This window comes from Cheilinus undulatus, linkage group 5 (genome assembly GCF_018320785.1).
Source record: "Cheilinus undulatus linkage group 5, ASM1832078v1, whole genome shotgun sequence".
NCBI lineage: Eukaryota > Metazoa > Chordata > Actinopteri > Labriformes > Labridae > Cheilinus > Cheilinus undulatus.
In genome coordinates this window covers 41630677-41649003 of record NC_054869.1, presented here as the reverse complement: position 1 = coordinate 41649003, position 18327 = coordinate 41630677, and the positions used below count along the sequence as shown (strand labels likewise).

At 39.5% G+C, this 18327-nt stretch overlaps 1 protein-coding gene across 3 annotated transcripts in view; it reads right to left on the bottom strand.

The window, feature by feature from the left end:
- nipbla (NIPBL cohesin loading factor a) overlaps positions 1-17757 on the bottom strand; it is a 51504-nt gene extending 33747 nt beyond the window's left edge. For 2 of the 3 annotated variants that reach the window (XM_041787129.1, XM_041787131.1), the window contains exons 1-11: positions 17391-17757; positions 14582-14653; positions 13099-13248; positions 12664-12829; positions 11206-11306; positions 10991-11102; positions 10259-10422; positions 5175-5317; positions 1001-1091; positions 483-704; positions 101-358 (exon numbers count right to left, since the gene is read on the bottom strand). In XM_041787129.1, coding sequence (XP_041643063.1) covers positions 101-358; positions 483-704; positions 1001-1091; positions 5175-5317; positions 10259-10422; positions 10991-11102; positions 11206-11306; positions 12664-12829; positions 13099-13162 — 1321 coding nt within the window. In that variant the 5' untranslated portion in view covers positions 13163-13248; positions 14582-14653; positions 17391-17757. Of the gene's footprint in view, positions 1-100; positions 359-482; positions 705-1000; positions 1092-5174; positions 5318-10258; positions 10423-10990; positions 11103-11205; positions 11307-12663; positions 12830-13098; positions 13249-14581; positions 14657-17390 lie in introns of all 3 variants that reach the window. The other variant, XM_041787130.1, reaches the window with a different exon arrangement.
- Between the last annotated feature and the right edge of the window lie 570 nt (positions 17758-18327).

The window sequence follows — 18327 nt, the reverse complement described above, 5'->3', positions numbered from 1 at the left end:
GTTAAATAAACTTAACAATCAAAGAAAACAGAATAAAGACAAATCTTTAAAAAGGCTATTTTGTTAAAACTATGGCATAATTTGTTGATATTCTACTCACCTTTGTCTTGGACCTCCTTTGAGCACTTTTCACTAGCCGCCTCTCGTTCTATCCTTTCGATTTCAGCAAGGGCGTCCAGTTCTGCCTCGTCGTAAGGGGAACTCGGAGGCTGGAGACCACTGGCACCACCTGTTTGCTGGGAGAGCTGCTGCTGTTGCAGCCGGACTCCAAGATTTTGCTGGAGAACAGGCACTTGCTGAAAGCCCAGTTCTGCCTCCATGTTGTCCGAGTTTTGCTCCATACCTGGCACAACATCCCCTAAGATATTTAGAAAAAAACATTTACAGGGTTGTACTTAATCTCCAACTATATCTCAGAGTGTAAAGGAAAGATTTGGGTTTAAACTGAGCTAATATCAGGCTCTTTCGAAGTCTTAACTCACCTTGATTATCAGACTCATTCGACTTCACCCTGGATAACTTGAGGGTGAGTTTTGTTGAGTCCTTGTTTGGAGAGCTTACGATGTCGTACATATCCTTCTCCTCTTTCACTGAGGGAGCTTTCTTCCTCTGCTGGAGCTGCTGTTTCTGGTCAGGTCCTCCGTCCCTTGGTGAGGGCGCATAGGGAGGTGGTGACTGCAGAATCAGCGGAGGACGAGAACCCGCTGGGATGAAGCAAACAAAATAGAGAAGCATGTCATCCTTTGAGGGGACTTAAGAGGACAAGATGTGATGACAACTGACAGTCTTGTCTCAATGACGAGAACGCCTCAAAGACCTGGAAGGAAATCACTACGGCCTTTCATTCGTTTCTTGGCATCACAGCCTCATACTGTTCTAATGTTGTGAAATTCAAATTATGACTACTGAAGAGCAACAAGCAGTTTTGTCTTTGCTACATTTAAAAACGGCAGGTGAGTTAAATGCAGTGTAGCTCATCCTTTCTTCTTAGCATCCTTACGTTTAGGCGTTCCTTCACTCCCTGCCGGGGAGCAAACAGACTGTGGAGACCTCAGAGGGAAGGAAGGATTCCTCATGGCGGAGTCACTCTCCTGGACAACACAAAAAAAACACAGACGTAAACCACAAAGAAACTCCTTACTGGATATGCAACCTAGAAATTAAAGCAACATCATCTTAACTGGGTGAGTACAGTTTTGGTCAAACTTTAACCCAAGCTTTATAGGACAAAAACATAATGTGACTTTTAATTATATTCATTAATTTGCAGGTCTAAATTGCTGTAATGCTGATGACTTGATGACTCTTCTGCTCCTTTATGTCCTCCACTTTGTGTATGGCATCCACTCTCAAGGAGGTGAATGTGAGATACAATCTCTAAACTACTGCAATTCAAAAATTTAACAAACTGAATGCCTTAACAGAGAAAATATTTCTAATAAAAAAAAAAACACAGAGCTCAAACTCACACACATTAAACCACACTCACACACAGCATGTGGCTCAACAGGTTTCCGTTCCTGGTGAGTTAACATTGCATAACCACATGTAACAACTTGAGAATGACTTTTTTTCTTTAGCCTTCAGCATTTTGTTCAATCTTTCATCTGAATTCTTTCTAAATCTGGCTGTGCTGTCTTTTGCACCTAGGATACTTAAGCCACATGCTCTCCCTATCTAAATTTTTACCGACAGATCTGTTTGCTTCCTGAGCAGCGATAGTGTGAATTTTTATGGACAGACTTCACAAGCACGCCTTTTAAGTGCTCCCTGGAGATCACTTTTAGCCTCACACTGGAATTGGGTGGTATCCAGTTTTTAATACCGTAAAAACTTATGCCAGATTTTTCCTAGGGTATATGGCATTTCTGCCACATGACAAGAGGCAGTTCTAAGTCTGTGGCAAACAGAGTGCATGCTTCTACTTGCACTCTATTCAATACTGTTTTTTTTAACCAGGTCAATAATAAGTGTGACATTTTTTATTTTATTTCATTGTTTAGCCTCTTTCACCTCTCCCTTTGTATGTGATGGTGAGCATATCCTCTCCTTTCCTCACCTCTCATTTAGAAAATGATTTAAAAATAATGAAAACTATGATCAGACGGGATCTGATAATGTTAAGTTAGCTCCATCATGTGTTTTAAATAGGGTGTCAAAGTTCTTTTCACGTCACTAATTTTTTTGTCGCACAATTAACTCATGCGCATTCTGTGTTACCCTTGACCCATCCTGTAGTTTGCCAGATCAGGAAGCGGTGTCATCGTGATGCAGTGCAAGCGAGCAGAAATGGATAAAGTAGAGTCTTAAACAGCCCGTACAACTCGCTAGCAGAGTACACTGCCAATGCAGAGAGCCGCCCCCTAACCATGCTGGAATGTCCATACTGGACTCACTAGAATCTGGCATACTGGGAATTTCCCGGTGGGTTGACACACTTTTGGGCCAGCATGATTTATTCATTCATTTCTGTTATGCACCGGCCCCATAGCTGCGCTGCCCCTGATGGGTCCGATCACGACTCCTAAAGGTCTGTTTACCCCCTCTCCCATCCACACTCAGCTCCTGCTTGAAAATGAAAGTATTCGGAGAAAACGAATCTTACGAGCTAAAATAGTCGTCTGTTATGCTCTCAGCAGATTTTTGGAGCATTCAGTGTCTTTAAGGTTAGTCTAGAGAATTTTCTGAACATCATCTGTCGTTGTTCTGGGTTGTTGACATTAACAAACATTTGCATAAAGAAAGCATTTTTGTCCACTTGTGTTGATAAAGGTATTTAAATCTTGAGAAATAGTCCTGTAAGGTACATTTAGAACAGATAATTAATCTCAAGTTAACTATGAAATTTGTGAGATTAATTGCGATTAAAAAATTTTGACAGCCCTAGTTTTAAATCCTATTATGATCAGTTGTAAAAGCATATTTATGTACAGTTGTGTTCAAAATAATTTCAGTCCAACATCACTAACCAGCTCAATCACTGTTTTTGGTGGAAATTATATTTCTACATGGCAAATAATTTACTAGTAGGTGTAGCAGAGTAACAGAAAACCAACAGACCCATAAGTCATGACATGCATGCTGCTGATTCTGTGAAATTGAATCATTAATTGAAAGGGTTATTCAAAATAATAGCAGTGTGGAGTTCAATTAGTGAGGTTGTTCATTCTGCTAAAAATGCTTTAAAATCCCAACCAAAACAGAAAGACGTGGAAGAAAACGGAAAACAACACTGAAATGGATCAAAGAATAGCCAAAATGGCAAAGAATCACGCAGTTATCAGCTCCATGATGATCAAAGAAGGTCTGATGTTACCTGAGAGTACTGTAACAATTAGAAGATGCCTATGAGCTATAAGCTAAGCTATTGGCAAGAAAGCCCCCGCAAAGTCCCACTTGTTGAAAAAATGACGTGCTGAAGAGGTTCCAATTCTCCACAGAACACACTGACTAGCCTAGAGAGAAATAGTGCAACACTTTGTAGACTGAAGCAAGATTGTTATTTTTTGGTTTCAGGGCTGCAGGCAGTTTGTCAGACAACCCCCACACACTAAATTCAAGGTACAGTGCATGTGAAGATAATGAAACAAGGGGGAAAAGCATCATGATATGAGGATGTTTCTCATACTACGGTGTCAGTCATCTAAATACTTGAAGAGGTCCTGTTGCCTTATGCCGAAGAAGAAATGTCCTTGACATGGGTGTTTAAACAAGACAACGATCCCAAACACACCAGTAAGGCTGCATCTTGGTTCCAGATCAACAAGATTAACGTTCTGGAGTGGCCAGCCTAATCCTCAGACCCGAATCCAATAGGGAACGTGTGGGGTGACATCAAAAATGTTGCTTCTGAGGAAAATCCAAGAAATGCAGAGATATTGTGGAATGTAGTCCAATCGTTGTGGGCTGGAATACCTGTTCACAGATGCCCAAAGTTGGTCGACTCCATGCAACACAGAGGTGCAGCAGTTCTCAGAAACAGCGGTTAAACAAATTATTATGAGTTCGGTGATTCACAGGAAAACCAAATGATTAAGCGTTTTCCAGTTTATACAGTAAACGTTTGAGTTTGGAAAGAACAATCGAAACACTGTTTTTTTTTTTTTGTTTTTTTTTTTGAACAGCCTAAGACTCTTTTATTCTTCACTTTCTGTAAAATCATAACAAACATGATCCACTTTTTCTTCATGTTTTGATTTGGAATACAATATGCAGTGTTCCCACTGCATTAGTTTGTAAGGAAATAAAAGCTACCATAAGGATTTTGAGCTCACAAACAAACTTTTTATTTTGAACACAACTGTAGCTCACTGTTTGCTTCTTCATAACAGAGGCTAGATTCAGTCACTATGTGTTTTATGAATATTGGGCTGTGCCCTATTCGTTTTCCATGACCAGGAAATGTTTTGTGCTATGCCATTGTTAAGGCTGACTATACATCTTTAGTAGTTTTGATTATTTTAAAACCCATGAGACAGTTCGATGTGTGCAACGATGGCAAGCTCCATTCTGCAGCAGTTGAGTTTTGAAGCATTTCTTCTCTTTTCTGATCACTGATTGAACTCAGAAAGAAGAATTTAAGCAATTTTAAATTTGACATTACTGCTAACTATGGACAGTGCTGATTACATCACAATGCGGTCATGTGACACACTACTCCTTTTGTTTTTTTCTAAGATGTATTGTGGGGCTTTTTTCTGTATTGATAGAGATAAGACAGGGGATAGAGTCCAAAAAGGGGTTGAGAAAGTGGAGGGTGACATGGAGAAGAAGAGCCACACCACTGGGCCACCTGTCTACATGGGGCCCTCTGTGCCCCAGTGCAGTCCTTCTTTGACAAATGAAGCCTACATCATTTACAGGAGATCCGTCATCACTTTTATAGCATCTTCAAACAAAGGCAATGGTGTTGCTGCTGGAAACAGACACAAATTCCTAATGTATTACACAGATAATTTTTTCATCATGGTAATTAAAAGAATACCCTGGCTATTTTTAGATACCCCAGGGTATAGAATTTAAATATTACCATCCAACCTCACCTCATACTACATCATCCTCTAAACATATGTGAAGAAATTTCCACAGTTTAAGGTATTTCAGAAACGTCTGTGTGTTCATAAATGGTCTCCCTTCTTGTTAAATAAGCTTACAATGAACATTTTAATTTTTACCTCTAGTCGGTGTACAATGTTCAGGTAGTCTTCCGTGCCATGCCTGTCTGAGTGGTGGTTGGCAGCGTTCGCCATCTGCCCTGATACTTTGCCCTCATGGATATTTCGAATGCCACCTGGAACCATGGGACTCGCCACAGATACTGCAAAACAGAAGATAAAGGGGTCATTTAAAAAAAAAAAAAAAAAATTTCATCAATTTTCTTGTCAGATTTTTCCACATAAAGTTGTTACTTCAGACCACTGAGATATGCCGACAGCAGCCCCACTTCATTTGCCCATTAACTTTGGCTTTTTTCTTTGTCCATTTATGATTTTTATAAGTCCAGGAGAAGCACCATGCCTGGTTGACTGATTACTTCCCAATCTCTATACTCTAATTAAAAACTACAAAAACATGCTTTAGAGAAAAGACAGATTTCCTCTGGTTTGTCCCCACAGAAACTGCAGTGATTAGGGTCCGTCTATAACATTTTAACTTAAAACATTCTCTGATGTTTGTTTAAATATTTTAAGGAGTTACCAGCAATTTTCTCTAGTATAAATACCCAGTCGTGGAACAGCTGTTCCCTCAACCTGTCGGGGGTTCAATCTTCAGTTCCTGTGTTTAAAAGGGTCCTTGGAGAAGACACTGAACTCCACACTGCTACAGCTGCTGTCAGTGGTGTCTTAATGTGTAAGGGACATGAATGGGATTAAGTATAACTGACAGACATGACATAATATCATCTGTCATCAAGGTGTGAATGCAATTTTACTGGGTGAATGAGATCTGCAGTGTTAAGAGCTCTTTGGGTAATTAAGAAAAGCTCCACACAAGCCCAAGTCCATTTATTTTTTAAATAGACAAGATACTAGCCTCCCATTCCCTGTTGCCAACATGGAGGCCCTGTCACCATTTGTGAAACACTGATGCGATAATTACAGCATTGTTGACCATGACAGAACAACAGCATGTTTTCTGAGACAGAGACTTGTCCAAAAATTACTGATTCAATAAATCAATTTAGCAATTAATGGAACAAGGATCAAAGCAAAGTAAAATCTTTGGGCTTCTTAGGGAGGTTTCTAGAACAAAGAAAAATAATGAAGGACTAAAACTGATAAAACCAAAAATTCCCAAACAGCAGGTATTCAATGACACAGGCTTCAAACATGGTGGAAATTCTATTTACTAGATACTAAAAGTTTGTTTAGACTCCTTGCTTTTTTGCGAAGCAGACGTCTGTTAAAACACTGCATGGTTGACAAAGACTTGTTCCTTCTCTTATTTTTGGAGTGAAGCAGGAGAATGTAATTAGAGGCAGCAAAAAAAGCACTCTAAATGCAAAGCATCGACATTTTAACCACTTCTATTGAATAGAAGAAGCCCTTTTTGTCACAGATGGTATAAAAGAGATTCTATTGATGTTCTGAGTGCATAGGGTTTTTGGTTGCAAAAACTCTGCACATTATGTTCACATATTAGGGGTGTAATGGTACAGAGAAATTTTGCTTAGGTATCGTTCCTCGCTTTTGAAATAATGGTTCAGTATGTTTTCTGTATGGTAATTGAAGCGAATAAATATATATATATTTTTTAGGCTGATAGTTTAAGGTAAAATTAATTTGATTGACAGAGCCAGGGCACCATTGTTATAATGAAAACGATCTTAAAGAATAGGAAATTCATAACTGGCTGGTGAGACGTTGTTGTTCCTCCTCATTACAGTGACGTTCTTGTCTGAGTGGAGCTTTTATAAAATGCTTTGAGTGATCCGCTGGATGACGTGCTGTCAGAGACACAACTGCTGAATAATGTCAGTGTTATTGTTGTTGTCTTTGTCAACTGTTTTATTTTACTGGGAAACAAAGTTTTCCTAAACAGGACACTTTTATCTGGGAATATTCAGGCTGTTGTATCGTTTGCTGTGGTTGTGTGGTTGTCAGGACACTGTGACAGTGAGCTGTGCTCTGGATTTTTGTCTGTGTATGAGCTTCATTCCACATGTATCCGTTCAGTACACATCTGTACATTTGAACATTTGAACAAATGGGTCCAAAATGCAGTCGGCAATATCAAAACACAACAGATGAGGTAATTAATAAATGAAGGAAACAGTGGAAAACAACAACAACTCACAGAAGAACTAAATAAAGCCCCCACCACCATGGTCACTTATCAGATTCACCTGCAGCACCCCCCACAGAATGACACTGTATTTGGGTGGTAGTAATGGCCATCCTGCCCTGCCTCTTTCTTTCCACTTATTTTGTTTCTTCTGCTCTTTTGACAGTATTCATCAACAGTACAAGTTACAAAGATGCTCAAAGACATCACTCACACATGGATTTGAAATGTTTCAGTTGGTATCTTGCAATCACAGCAGGTGCAAAGCAGGGGTTTATCAGTATTTGTATTCGTTCCAGATGGTCACAGTTCAAGGATCCCAAGTCAATGCATGTAGTCACTGGACCAATATGCCTGAATGCTTTCTACAGTCTATGGTCAATGGAGAAAAAAGCAATCATAGATGACTGTATCAACCGCCAATATAGGTGGAAGTTACACTCATAACTGTTAACTAACTGCTTTTAAACAACCCAACGAAGACAAACCTTGCAAAACAAAACACACGAAGAAGAACAGTTAACTATGGGTGCAGAAGCAGAGGAGTGGTGGGACCAAGACCTGCCCCCTTCTTCGAGCCCTCGCCAAATTCACAGCGGAGTTTTTAAAAAGCCTCTGGATGTAAAGCATAGGTCAAGAGCTTTGGCAACATGAATTCTAAGCCCATTCATAAGAAGGATGATAAAAGAGAACAGTGACTACAAGTGTGCATTTAGACTGTTAGAACTTCCCATCCTGTGTTTACATGTGCTATCCTACAGTCCTTCAATGAGGAAAAACGAGTTACACATTTGTGCAAGTAAAACGCGCCTTAGCCAGTGTTTTCTACCTCTACATATCTACACATAGCCTTTTATTTGCTGTTTACTAACAGCTATATTACAGTGTCACAGCATACCACATAAATCATAAATATGACTCCTTAAAAAGGTTATAAGATACTTGTTTTATTTTCATCATTACATTGTATTAATTTTATAATCTAAATTGGATATTAGACTAATCAGTTCTGTCTTGCATTTTATTTTGCACCTTTTTTAAAAATCTTTTTTATTTTTTTAGGTTTAGTACACCACAGCCTGTACCAACAATCACAGGCAATTCTCACACTAGAGCATCAAACTGTAAGCTACACTAGTGTCAAATTAGAAATTACAAATGAGGGAAACCTAGAACATGCCTGTAAATTTGGAATATTTTCCTTTTTTTAATTGATGATACAAACCCGTACTAAACTGTGGCCCTAAAGCTGAGGAACAAACTGAACTGTGACCTGTGTGAACTGTTACACCACTTGTGTAAAGGCTTATTGCTGCCAAGGTAGCAAATTACAACCAGGACAGGATGATAATGGCAGCAAGAAGCAGCAGAAAAATGTTGAAACACCACAAAAGCTTAATTCTAAACTTGAGAGATTACACCTCAATCATAGCATTTCTAGGAGGGATGCATTAATGGATGCCTCTCCTTGTATACAATAAAAAAAGAATGAAGAAGAAAATAGGTCAGCAAATATACCTGGGTGGCCCACACAAGCATTGCCAATGGGTGGGAAACACTGCAACCAACAATTAAACACCCATCTGCACAAGAGCAGCCCAATCCTCTGCCCTGGTTTGCTGCATCCCTCAACCCATTTCTTGACCCTGCTTCTACAGATGAATATCAGAGCCACCCCGTGTCCCAACAGCATGTGAGCGTCAGACATTGCTTTGCATTGCACAACACTGCGCAGTTGGTGTCCACACCGGAGCTGTTAAATATTTAATTCTCTGCCCTATGAATTTCAGTTTCTCCTCATCCAGCACTTTTATGTTCAAAGTGTGGCGTTTTATATTCATGACCAGCTTAGAAGCAAATTGTTTTGACTTCGTGTTGACACAAGTCAGAACACAATACATTTTAAACACGAATATAGATATTAATGCACAGCTGTCTCCACTTCATAAAAAAAGGCTAAAAAGCCCTGCACAGCAAGGAAAGTGAAAAAAAATCCAGGGAATATCCCCGATACTCCTTGTGTCTTGTTTTCAACCCCTTTCCTTGTTTTTCCCTCACCTTAACATGGAGAGGAAAATAGGAATGGGGCGACGATGAAAAACATTGTGCAGCAATGCTTGCATGCTGTCAGGACATTGCAATATGAATCAGTGAAATCAAGCTGATTTTGTCACTGATGCTCGCTCACACAGGACACAGTGTCAAGCTGCATCCTTACTTGAAACCGCCTTTGAACTCATATTTTGGTGTGAAAATTTAGCTTTTAGTAAAGGCATGCGCTATGTGGTACCGGCTCCACTCCTTTCAACTCTAATCTTTCTTTTACCCCCATTAGGGATTGTAACTAGTACCCGGTACCTCTTTTTGGCCTTTACTTCCAAGTTTCAAGCGAGCTGAGCCGAAACTAAAGTGAGATAAAGACACCTTGACGGCTGAGTGGTCAAAGAGTATCACCACCAGGAGTGTCATGTGTGAGATGTCCAATACAGGAATCAAACCCCTCCAGTTGTCAGCTGTAGGACTTACCAAACTCTCCTCTACTTTTTAAGAGTAATTAGTCTTATTTCGTGCAACTGTCAGGATCAAAACTTTTCGTATTACTGTGCTGCTGACCGAGAACAAAGGATGAAATCACCTTGAACAAAAGCAAAGTACCTGGTACCAAAACCAAACAGAGTCAAGCCAAGCAAGCCAAGCCAGGCAATGCAAAAAAAATTTGAGGTTTTCTAAAGCAGCATCCCAGTCTCAAAGAACACCAACAATAACAGCAGACTTTTTCCACACTATAGACTTTTACACGGGTAAAAGATGTGTTGATAGCAGGACAATCACTTTGACACAAAACCAAGTGTGGTTGATTTAATGGGTTTGAATAATTCAAATCTTTAGCAAGAGAAAGGTGTCTAAATGAGGATCCACACCAACAAAGATCTCTGCTCTCCCATGCATGCGCATGACCATGGCACACACTCACCTTGTTGTATCTGTTGATGTTGGTTATAGCTGGGTGGTTGTTGGTGGGGATACTGCTGTATATAACCAGGGGCAGGGCTCTGTGGAGTGTAGGGACTGGGCACCGGGCTGTTCTGCTGACCCATATACCGACTACTTGAACCAGTCTGGGGCGATACAAACCGGCTGGACATGGAAGAGGAGAAAAAAGGAAGTCGGCAAGCGATAAGAAGGTGCACAAAAGAACTGCAAAAATGTACAAAATAATGTTGTTGTTTTTTTAAATAATGTTTCAATAACAATAAAAACAAAGTGTAAACTGTGAATTTCCCTTCAGGGATTAATAAAGTTTTACTTTACTTTAAATAATCTGCGATGGTACATAAACACTGACAAAAATCATCCATTAAGCTATACAAGTTACCGTAAACTCCAGCACTTTAACTACCTATTTTTGATTAACCTTGCAGTGTGCTGCTTTGACTGCAAATACTTATCACTTTAAGACAACAAGTAATCAGCAAATAGGAAGCATAACTCATGGGCTGTGAGTGCGCACTTCACAACAATCAAAGCAGGCTCAGAGCTTAAATATTATATTCTAACTAGTAGAGGTGCAAGCTCCACATGGTAAGAACAGATGGTACTAAAAGAGTGACACAGTTGCACAGAAACTGCACTCCGTAGACTTTGCTGAACACAATGGAAATCACCTTGCAGGAAGACAGTTTAAAGCTTTTGCTGCAGGACTCACCTCTGTGGGTTGGGAGAAATTGCAGCCGGCTGGAAGTTTGCAGGCTGGGCAGGGCTATGCATGGAATTCTGGGTGATTTTGTACGGCGGCACCATTGGCTGCTGCATAACATCTGCTCAGAAATTAAAACACACATAGTTTTTAATACAAACACCCTCAGCTACATGGTTGCATTCTTTCATGTTATGAACAGCAACAGGTATGAATCTCCATACTTTTCTCCCTGAAGATGCCAGGATTCCTGGCCAGCATGGTCTGCAGCAGCAGTGGTGCGTCTCCCTCCGGCTCATCGCTACCCAGGTTGTCCTTAAGCTCTCTGAGAACACACAAAGAACAATTTCAGTCACACAAAGAAGTAGTGGAGGTCCGATAAGAGAGTAACACATGCAAAAGTAGCATGTCCCTTTAGATGAAATTGAATAAAATCCAAGCCTGTCTTGACAAATGTATACATACGGTTGATTTCATCAATATCGAGTAAAGAACTGAGCCAGTCAAAGCAAATTATCCATATTGTGGAATTACTAAATGTTAGGGACAGATATAACATAAATAGTCAAACTAAGAATAGCCATGCAGGTTTCAAAGTGTTTTTTTACCAAATGCTAATCTGCAACATCAGTCCTTTGAAATGTTTTTTTAGGAAAAAAGAACAAAACCCTTCAGTTAAAGTGGAAAAAAGAAAGGGTTAACTAGACACAGCATTAAACAATAAAAATACGTTAAGCTGTGACAGAGCAACAGAAAAATCCAACATGAGATCATGTTTGTTAAAAAATTACTCAGGATTTGGATTGAAGACTTACAGGGTTAAAAAAGGGAGTAGGACAAACATTTTTACCAGTGAAATCGAGTAGATTTTCATTCACAAACAGATATTAGTGCTTCTACAACAACCTATTACAAAAGCCTGTAATTAAAATAAGGTGAATGCAGCACAGGGTCAAAAATATATGAAAAAAAGGTGTGACAAGAATCTGGTGCTCCTCATGGTTAAGGGAACAAAGGTCAAAACTGAAAATAAATAAACGACTGTCCAGGTTATTTGCAAACAAAGTCCATCATAAAAAGGCTTATTACCCGAGGCCCTCTGGTGTACTACAAAAATCCTTTATCGAACAGGGATGTGTCCACGCATTTTAGCTCAAACTATGTTTATATTACATCAGAGTGCTTCAGATTTTCAGCTCTGACTGCCATTTTTACAATGAACTTTAACCTGGACAGCTGTTTATTTGTAGCATTACAAAAACCTTTATAGCCTCATTGTGCACCCCCACTGAAAATGCACTGGACAGAAAATAAAATAGTTGAAGAAAAAGCTTTATACTTTTCACCCTTTATCCACAGTACCCAGTCGTTGACGTTTTAGTAAACAGCATTCATATTTAGCAATTTTACATGCAGGGTAAGCAAGCAACATTTATGCTGTCATTTATATGTGTGATTTCATCTTATCTAATTTAAAATGAATAGCTTTGCATTTTCATAACAAAAGAAAAAGGTGATTTGTCATCATCTGTAAAAAAATTTTCAATACCTCACGAGACACCAAGCTTAGACACCACAAGGCTAACCATTTTCAAAATGTCACCGAAGATTTTCAGGTACAACCCGTCTTACCAACAAGGACAGAGATACACTTTTGCCTTCACTTCTAATATCACACTCACATGTGCTCTGTGGACACCTGGTTGAGGCCATGGGCTAGCTGGGAGGCCAGATTCTCATCCCGACAGCCCAGTAAGCAGGTAACTTCCTCTGCGATCCTTCCATTGTATAGGAGGCTCTTAGTGGTGGTGGCAGGGAGAGGGGAAGGGAGGGGCAGCTGGTTCAACACTGAGAGTAGGGCAGAGATGACAGAAAGGACAGAGACGGGGAGGGATCAAGATAATGAAAAAAAAGAGATGGATACAGCAAGAAACAAGTGTGAGAAACATCAAGCACATTGTCGAGGGCAATTTTAGAGAAAAAAATGCAATACAAGTAAAAGAAAGTACAAGCATTAAATAAAAATTGTTCAGACAGAATTTTTCATCTTAGATATATAACATGGAAAATTGACGAAACATGACAATGTGTTTAAAACACAGCTGAGTGTCACTCACAGTCTGTAAGGCTAGCTATCCCAGCAAGAGTGGTAATGGGAACATGAGGCATATCCCCATTCATGCTGAAGGTGAGGGTGGGGGAGTGTGTTGATACACAGGTAGATCAGGGGGTCGATGGACGACACCCGTCCTCACATCTCCTGACACCTGTGACAGAGGAAGGATACAGAGAGGAGGAAAACAGCATGAGTAGAGAAGAAAAGGTGTAGATTGTAAAAAGTGCCAAAAGAAGCAGAAAAGAAAAAAATTAAAATGAGTGAACCAAAGTGAAAATGTAAATTAACCCCAGCTATTAACACATGGAGTCAATAGCACATGTATTGAAGAAATATTTCTTTTTTCTTTTTTTTTCCCTGCCATGTCTGATGATTTTATGTTTCTCTGGGAAGAAACAGTGCCTGCTACATCATCTGTTAGCCTCAAATAATCGTGCCTAATTAAAGCTTGTCAATCAACAAAAACAGCCGCGTTCTTTACTTCATTTAGGCAGGGTCACTCTCTTCTTCTCTCGTTTTATCAAGGGAATAATAATCATAAGGACAAATAATATTGCTGCTTTATCATACTTTGTATTGCACTGGTGAACGGTTCTGTAAAAATTTTAAACGCTTATGATTTCTGATTCAATTTGCCGGAAAGGACTTATTTTAACACCAGTACACCAACAGCTGACTTTCAGTCATTTTAATGCCACGTTAGATTACTCTGATTCCATACTACCATATGTGCAGGAATAAGTGTCAATGACAAAAATAGGAACCACTGCGTTTGATACATGGGCTATATCCTGTGAAATATTTGTATACACAAAAACAAAGCTAATGATTTTGATCAAGCTTTGCTTCAGAGAATAAAAGAAAGAATGCAGCTTTTTGACATGCAACAGTATAGAAGTCATATTAGTAACTAAATGAATCCACTGTAACAATATTCCCTACATGAACCATGACATTCCCACTGTTCCTGGTATCATAACAGATACTACACCATCTGTGGGCATATACAAATATCCCTATTCAATTCACTGCAACAGGTGCATTAAAAGTAGAGGCATAGTTTACAAAATCTGCTAAATGTAGTGCCCTTGGTAGCACTTAATTTGTTTCAATCCCCTTTACTTGTTAGGCGTCCTTCACCTCTTAAGCAAGACTGAATAAGAAGTCAAAGAAAAGTGGAGTGAAAAGTCCACAGCAATTTTCAAAATACCTTCACACAGCCCACACTTCATGGATGAACCTTACCACACTGATAAGCACAAAATTCAGTTCATGTCTTTCTCATTATCTATATAACTCTACATGACACAAACAGATGATGCACATGTTCTCACATATTACACACATTACAATTAAGACACAGATAACCAGCATTGGCTCAAACCTCCCTCACCACACCTTTCACATCCAGGATGGTCTCTGTTTAGGGTTAACAGGTTTTAATTTAGTTAATTATAAAAAGTTAAATGATAAACAACTCAAACCTTGTTGAAGAACTCTGTGCAGTCTCGGGTGGACTCACTGACATTTCAGATAAAAAGTCCTTCTCCTTTTGTCTGCTGAAAGAGAACACAGTGCTGTATCAGACTTTAGACAAGCAAGTGCATTTAATTCTTCTCAAAAAATTAACTGAACCAAGAGTGAAAACATGAACAGCAAAATACGGGGTGCTCCAGATTCCTTGAGATAAATGAAGCCATTGAAACAATGACTGGCTAGACTGCAATAAATGTTTACATAAAAATAATCAAAAATGCGGAAAGTTTAAGAGGTTAACTTCAAGAAATGTTATGTCCATAACATTAGTCTTTAAGCCAGTAAGCTAGACAGCTTACTCACAGAGTAAACACAACCGAGGGAAACAAAGCAAAACATGAAAATAACTTCCCACAAGCACAGCTCACAGTACTTAAAATTTGACAGTTCTGCACTCTGCTATTGGATCTCATGTCAGACCACAAGAAAATTAAGACTGTTATAAATAAGACTACTCAAACTAGGGATGCATATCATCAGCACATTACTAGTATTGACAGATATCAGTGTAGAAAGTTATATCAGGAGACAAGATATTTCTGCCAATATGTTTGAGGAATAAATGGAGGATAGATATTAGCAGAATAAACTTTACTATAAAACCTCACCTTGTAAAATGAAGCAATAAGTGTGTGAAGAACCAACTGATCTACCACAGCTTATTTTCTTCCACGCTTGTTTCTTAAGCTTTAAAGTGAGGTCTAAGGACTGAAATTTACCATCTGAACTACTTGGGAAGAATGTGTTTTCTGTGTTATTTAAAGCACTTTGACAAGGATTATTTCCAATTTCAATGTATTTACTGGGGATGCATGATTTGAAAATTCCTGCTGATATTTACAACCGATTCTTTGACTGTAAATATCGACCATATCTACGAATACATTTGTGAAGTTTCAGGCAGGACCAACAGACCTGTGTCAGCTTAGGTCTTTCACTTTAGTCACCCATTTTAAGGACTCAAGCATTAGTTGTTGCAGTGCTGTTTTTAGCTCTCAAAAGGGCAGCTGAAGCTTGGTTTAACTGTTAGAAATACATAAACCTAGATTTTCATGACTTAATGTCCATATTTGAAAAGAATGTGTCAGTTATTTATTATGGAATCAAATGTTTGTCTTGTTTATGACAGTTTCAAATACTGTCAGCGTAAGACCAACAGGTCAGATCTAGTGAAGGAAAGTGTGCTCTTACAATAAAAAGCTGTGTATATATCCATATGGGCTAAAAGAACTATGAACACCACCCTAACTAATATAAGCAAAACAAACAAAAAAAAAACAATATGCAGTCTTACATGAAACCGAATTTTCAAGGCCTTAATATTAAAATATTTGAAGTTAAAACCCAGGGGGTACCATGAAAATTACGGCACGGAGAGCACATGCCACAGCTGCACGTTCTGTTACATTAACAATGACTGGTTCATTAGTGCAATACCACCTTCAAACCATGCATGCAACAGTATGTAGCACCGTGGACCTCAAGTGAACAGTTTTCAAGGAAATGCAACACTTGTTTAGCAACTTCTGCATAATACTGATACCACGCAGATCGGTAAACACGCTGTAGCAACCAGAACCGAGTGCGATCTCGGAAGTCAAAATAGCAAAGCCGAGAGGAATATTTTCAGAGAGAGCAACAAATGGGTATAGTAAACATTACATTAGCTCAGTGTGATGTTAGCATGCTCGGTCTATGTGCTCTTCCTCGGTACGCAGGGGCTTGGCTGACAGCTGTGAGACTGACAGGCAGGAGGCAGCACAAAGGAACAGATGCACTGTGATGGTGGCGGCAGTAGTGGGGGGCTGCATCCTCCAGTAGCCAACAGCCACCGTATGCATACTGCAAACTGCAGGACCAAAACAAACGACGAGGAATAAATGTCCACGAGTCAAACTAGCAGCACAAAGGTGGCTATCACACTCAAAAAGTTAACGACCTACAACCGAGCAAGCGTAGCTTGTGTTCAGTCAGTCCTCAGTCAAAACATTTCAAACAAGGATAGCAACATATATTAACATTACACCAACAAATGGCTGCAGCAAACTAAATCACAACATAATCACCCAAATATAACAAAGTAACGACAAACCCTCGACTAACAAGTGCATAGCTGACTTTACTATCTATTTGAATGTTTATCTTACTTCACTGAATTTCCAGCTGCAGCCCGCTACTTGTAAAAAAACAACCACAGTACGCTGCAACACACGGGAGTTGAGGTTTCGAGCAAACCGCGAAGCAAACGCTTCCTCCAAAGATAGCATTTATTATCACAAACACTGCCTACCAAACATTCATTAACAACAATAGTCGTGTTTTAATGGCTAGCTAGTTATGCTAACTAGCTTTAACTGTTTTTGGTTAGCCTCCTCGTTTAAATAAGGGGACGGTAATTCAAATAACACAAGGAAGCGCTAATCGAGAGTTTATGAATGTATGATATTTGGCCTTGAGCCCAGGGAAATGTGTTCGGAGAGTCTGTGTGGATGTAAAGGCAACGGCACAGATTGTAATTCCGTGGCAACGGCCCAATCCTCGGGCTCGACAAATGACATCCAGTTGAGGCCGTGCGCCTTGGTGGAGCAAAAACACACCTAGCTAGCTTGGCTTGCTAGTTCGCTAGCTTCCGTTACCTCCCGGTCAACGATTAACGACGCCGTAGGTGGTCTTACTGCAGAATATTTTCCGTAGTATTGTTAAAAATCACATTTTTAAAAGTTTGGTTTGTTAAGAAAGATATGTGATAATATTTACCTTCGGATGTTGCGTTGAAGGGAGGGGAATGTTTTAGCTTGGTTTGTGTCCGTGTCCGTATCTCTAGCTCCCCCTTTCTTCTCTCTCGCAGCTCCTCCAGAAGAACTCGATTGGCTTGCCAGCTAGCTGCTGAGCTAGCCTGCTAGCTATCAACAATAATCCGGGTCGGACTGATTCGTTCTTCTTCCGTCACACACGGGTGAATGTTTCAGCGTACATTCATGGGGAAACATTCGTTCTTCGGAGTTTCAGTCGGTCTGCGCCGACGTAAACAACGCGTGCAGCCAATTTCGACAGTAAACGAGAAATATGACGATTGTTGCGATCATCAAGAGGCTCTCCTCTCGTAGAACAAAATGCCGACCGGAAGTTCTGCCGTCTGACTGACCAAAGATCTCAGGAGTGACTCCCTCCATCGGCGCCAAACAAAAATGCCATGCAACGTTTCAGACTGGAGCCGCTACAGGGCGCTGTCAGACAAGTTTACATTTCCTATGCAAAAATTCAAATCTTAGCAAGCATATTTGACTAATTTCTGGTCAAAGTCTTCTTAATCACACTCATTATGAACCACAGTCACCTTGTCAGTCTAGATAAATAGCCTATTTCACAACCCTCACTGAAATACTCGCTAATTCCAAATATTTGTTATATAGGCTATATAGGACAATGTGTGATTTATAAATATTTTATACTTGTGTGTATAAATAGCTATATTCTACAAATTAAAACCATCCTAGAATGTAGGATTCTAGTTTCTAGAATATGTTTTGTTACTATTATATGTAAATTTACCACTGATTCAACCTTTCTCAAATTATAAACACATGCGATTTATTGTGATTAACTTATTGAAAAGCCTGTAATTAATTAGACATTTTAATCCACTGACAGCACTTATAGTTATAAATAGTATCAAGATCAACAAAGTAAACAT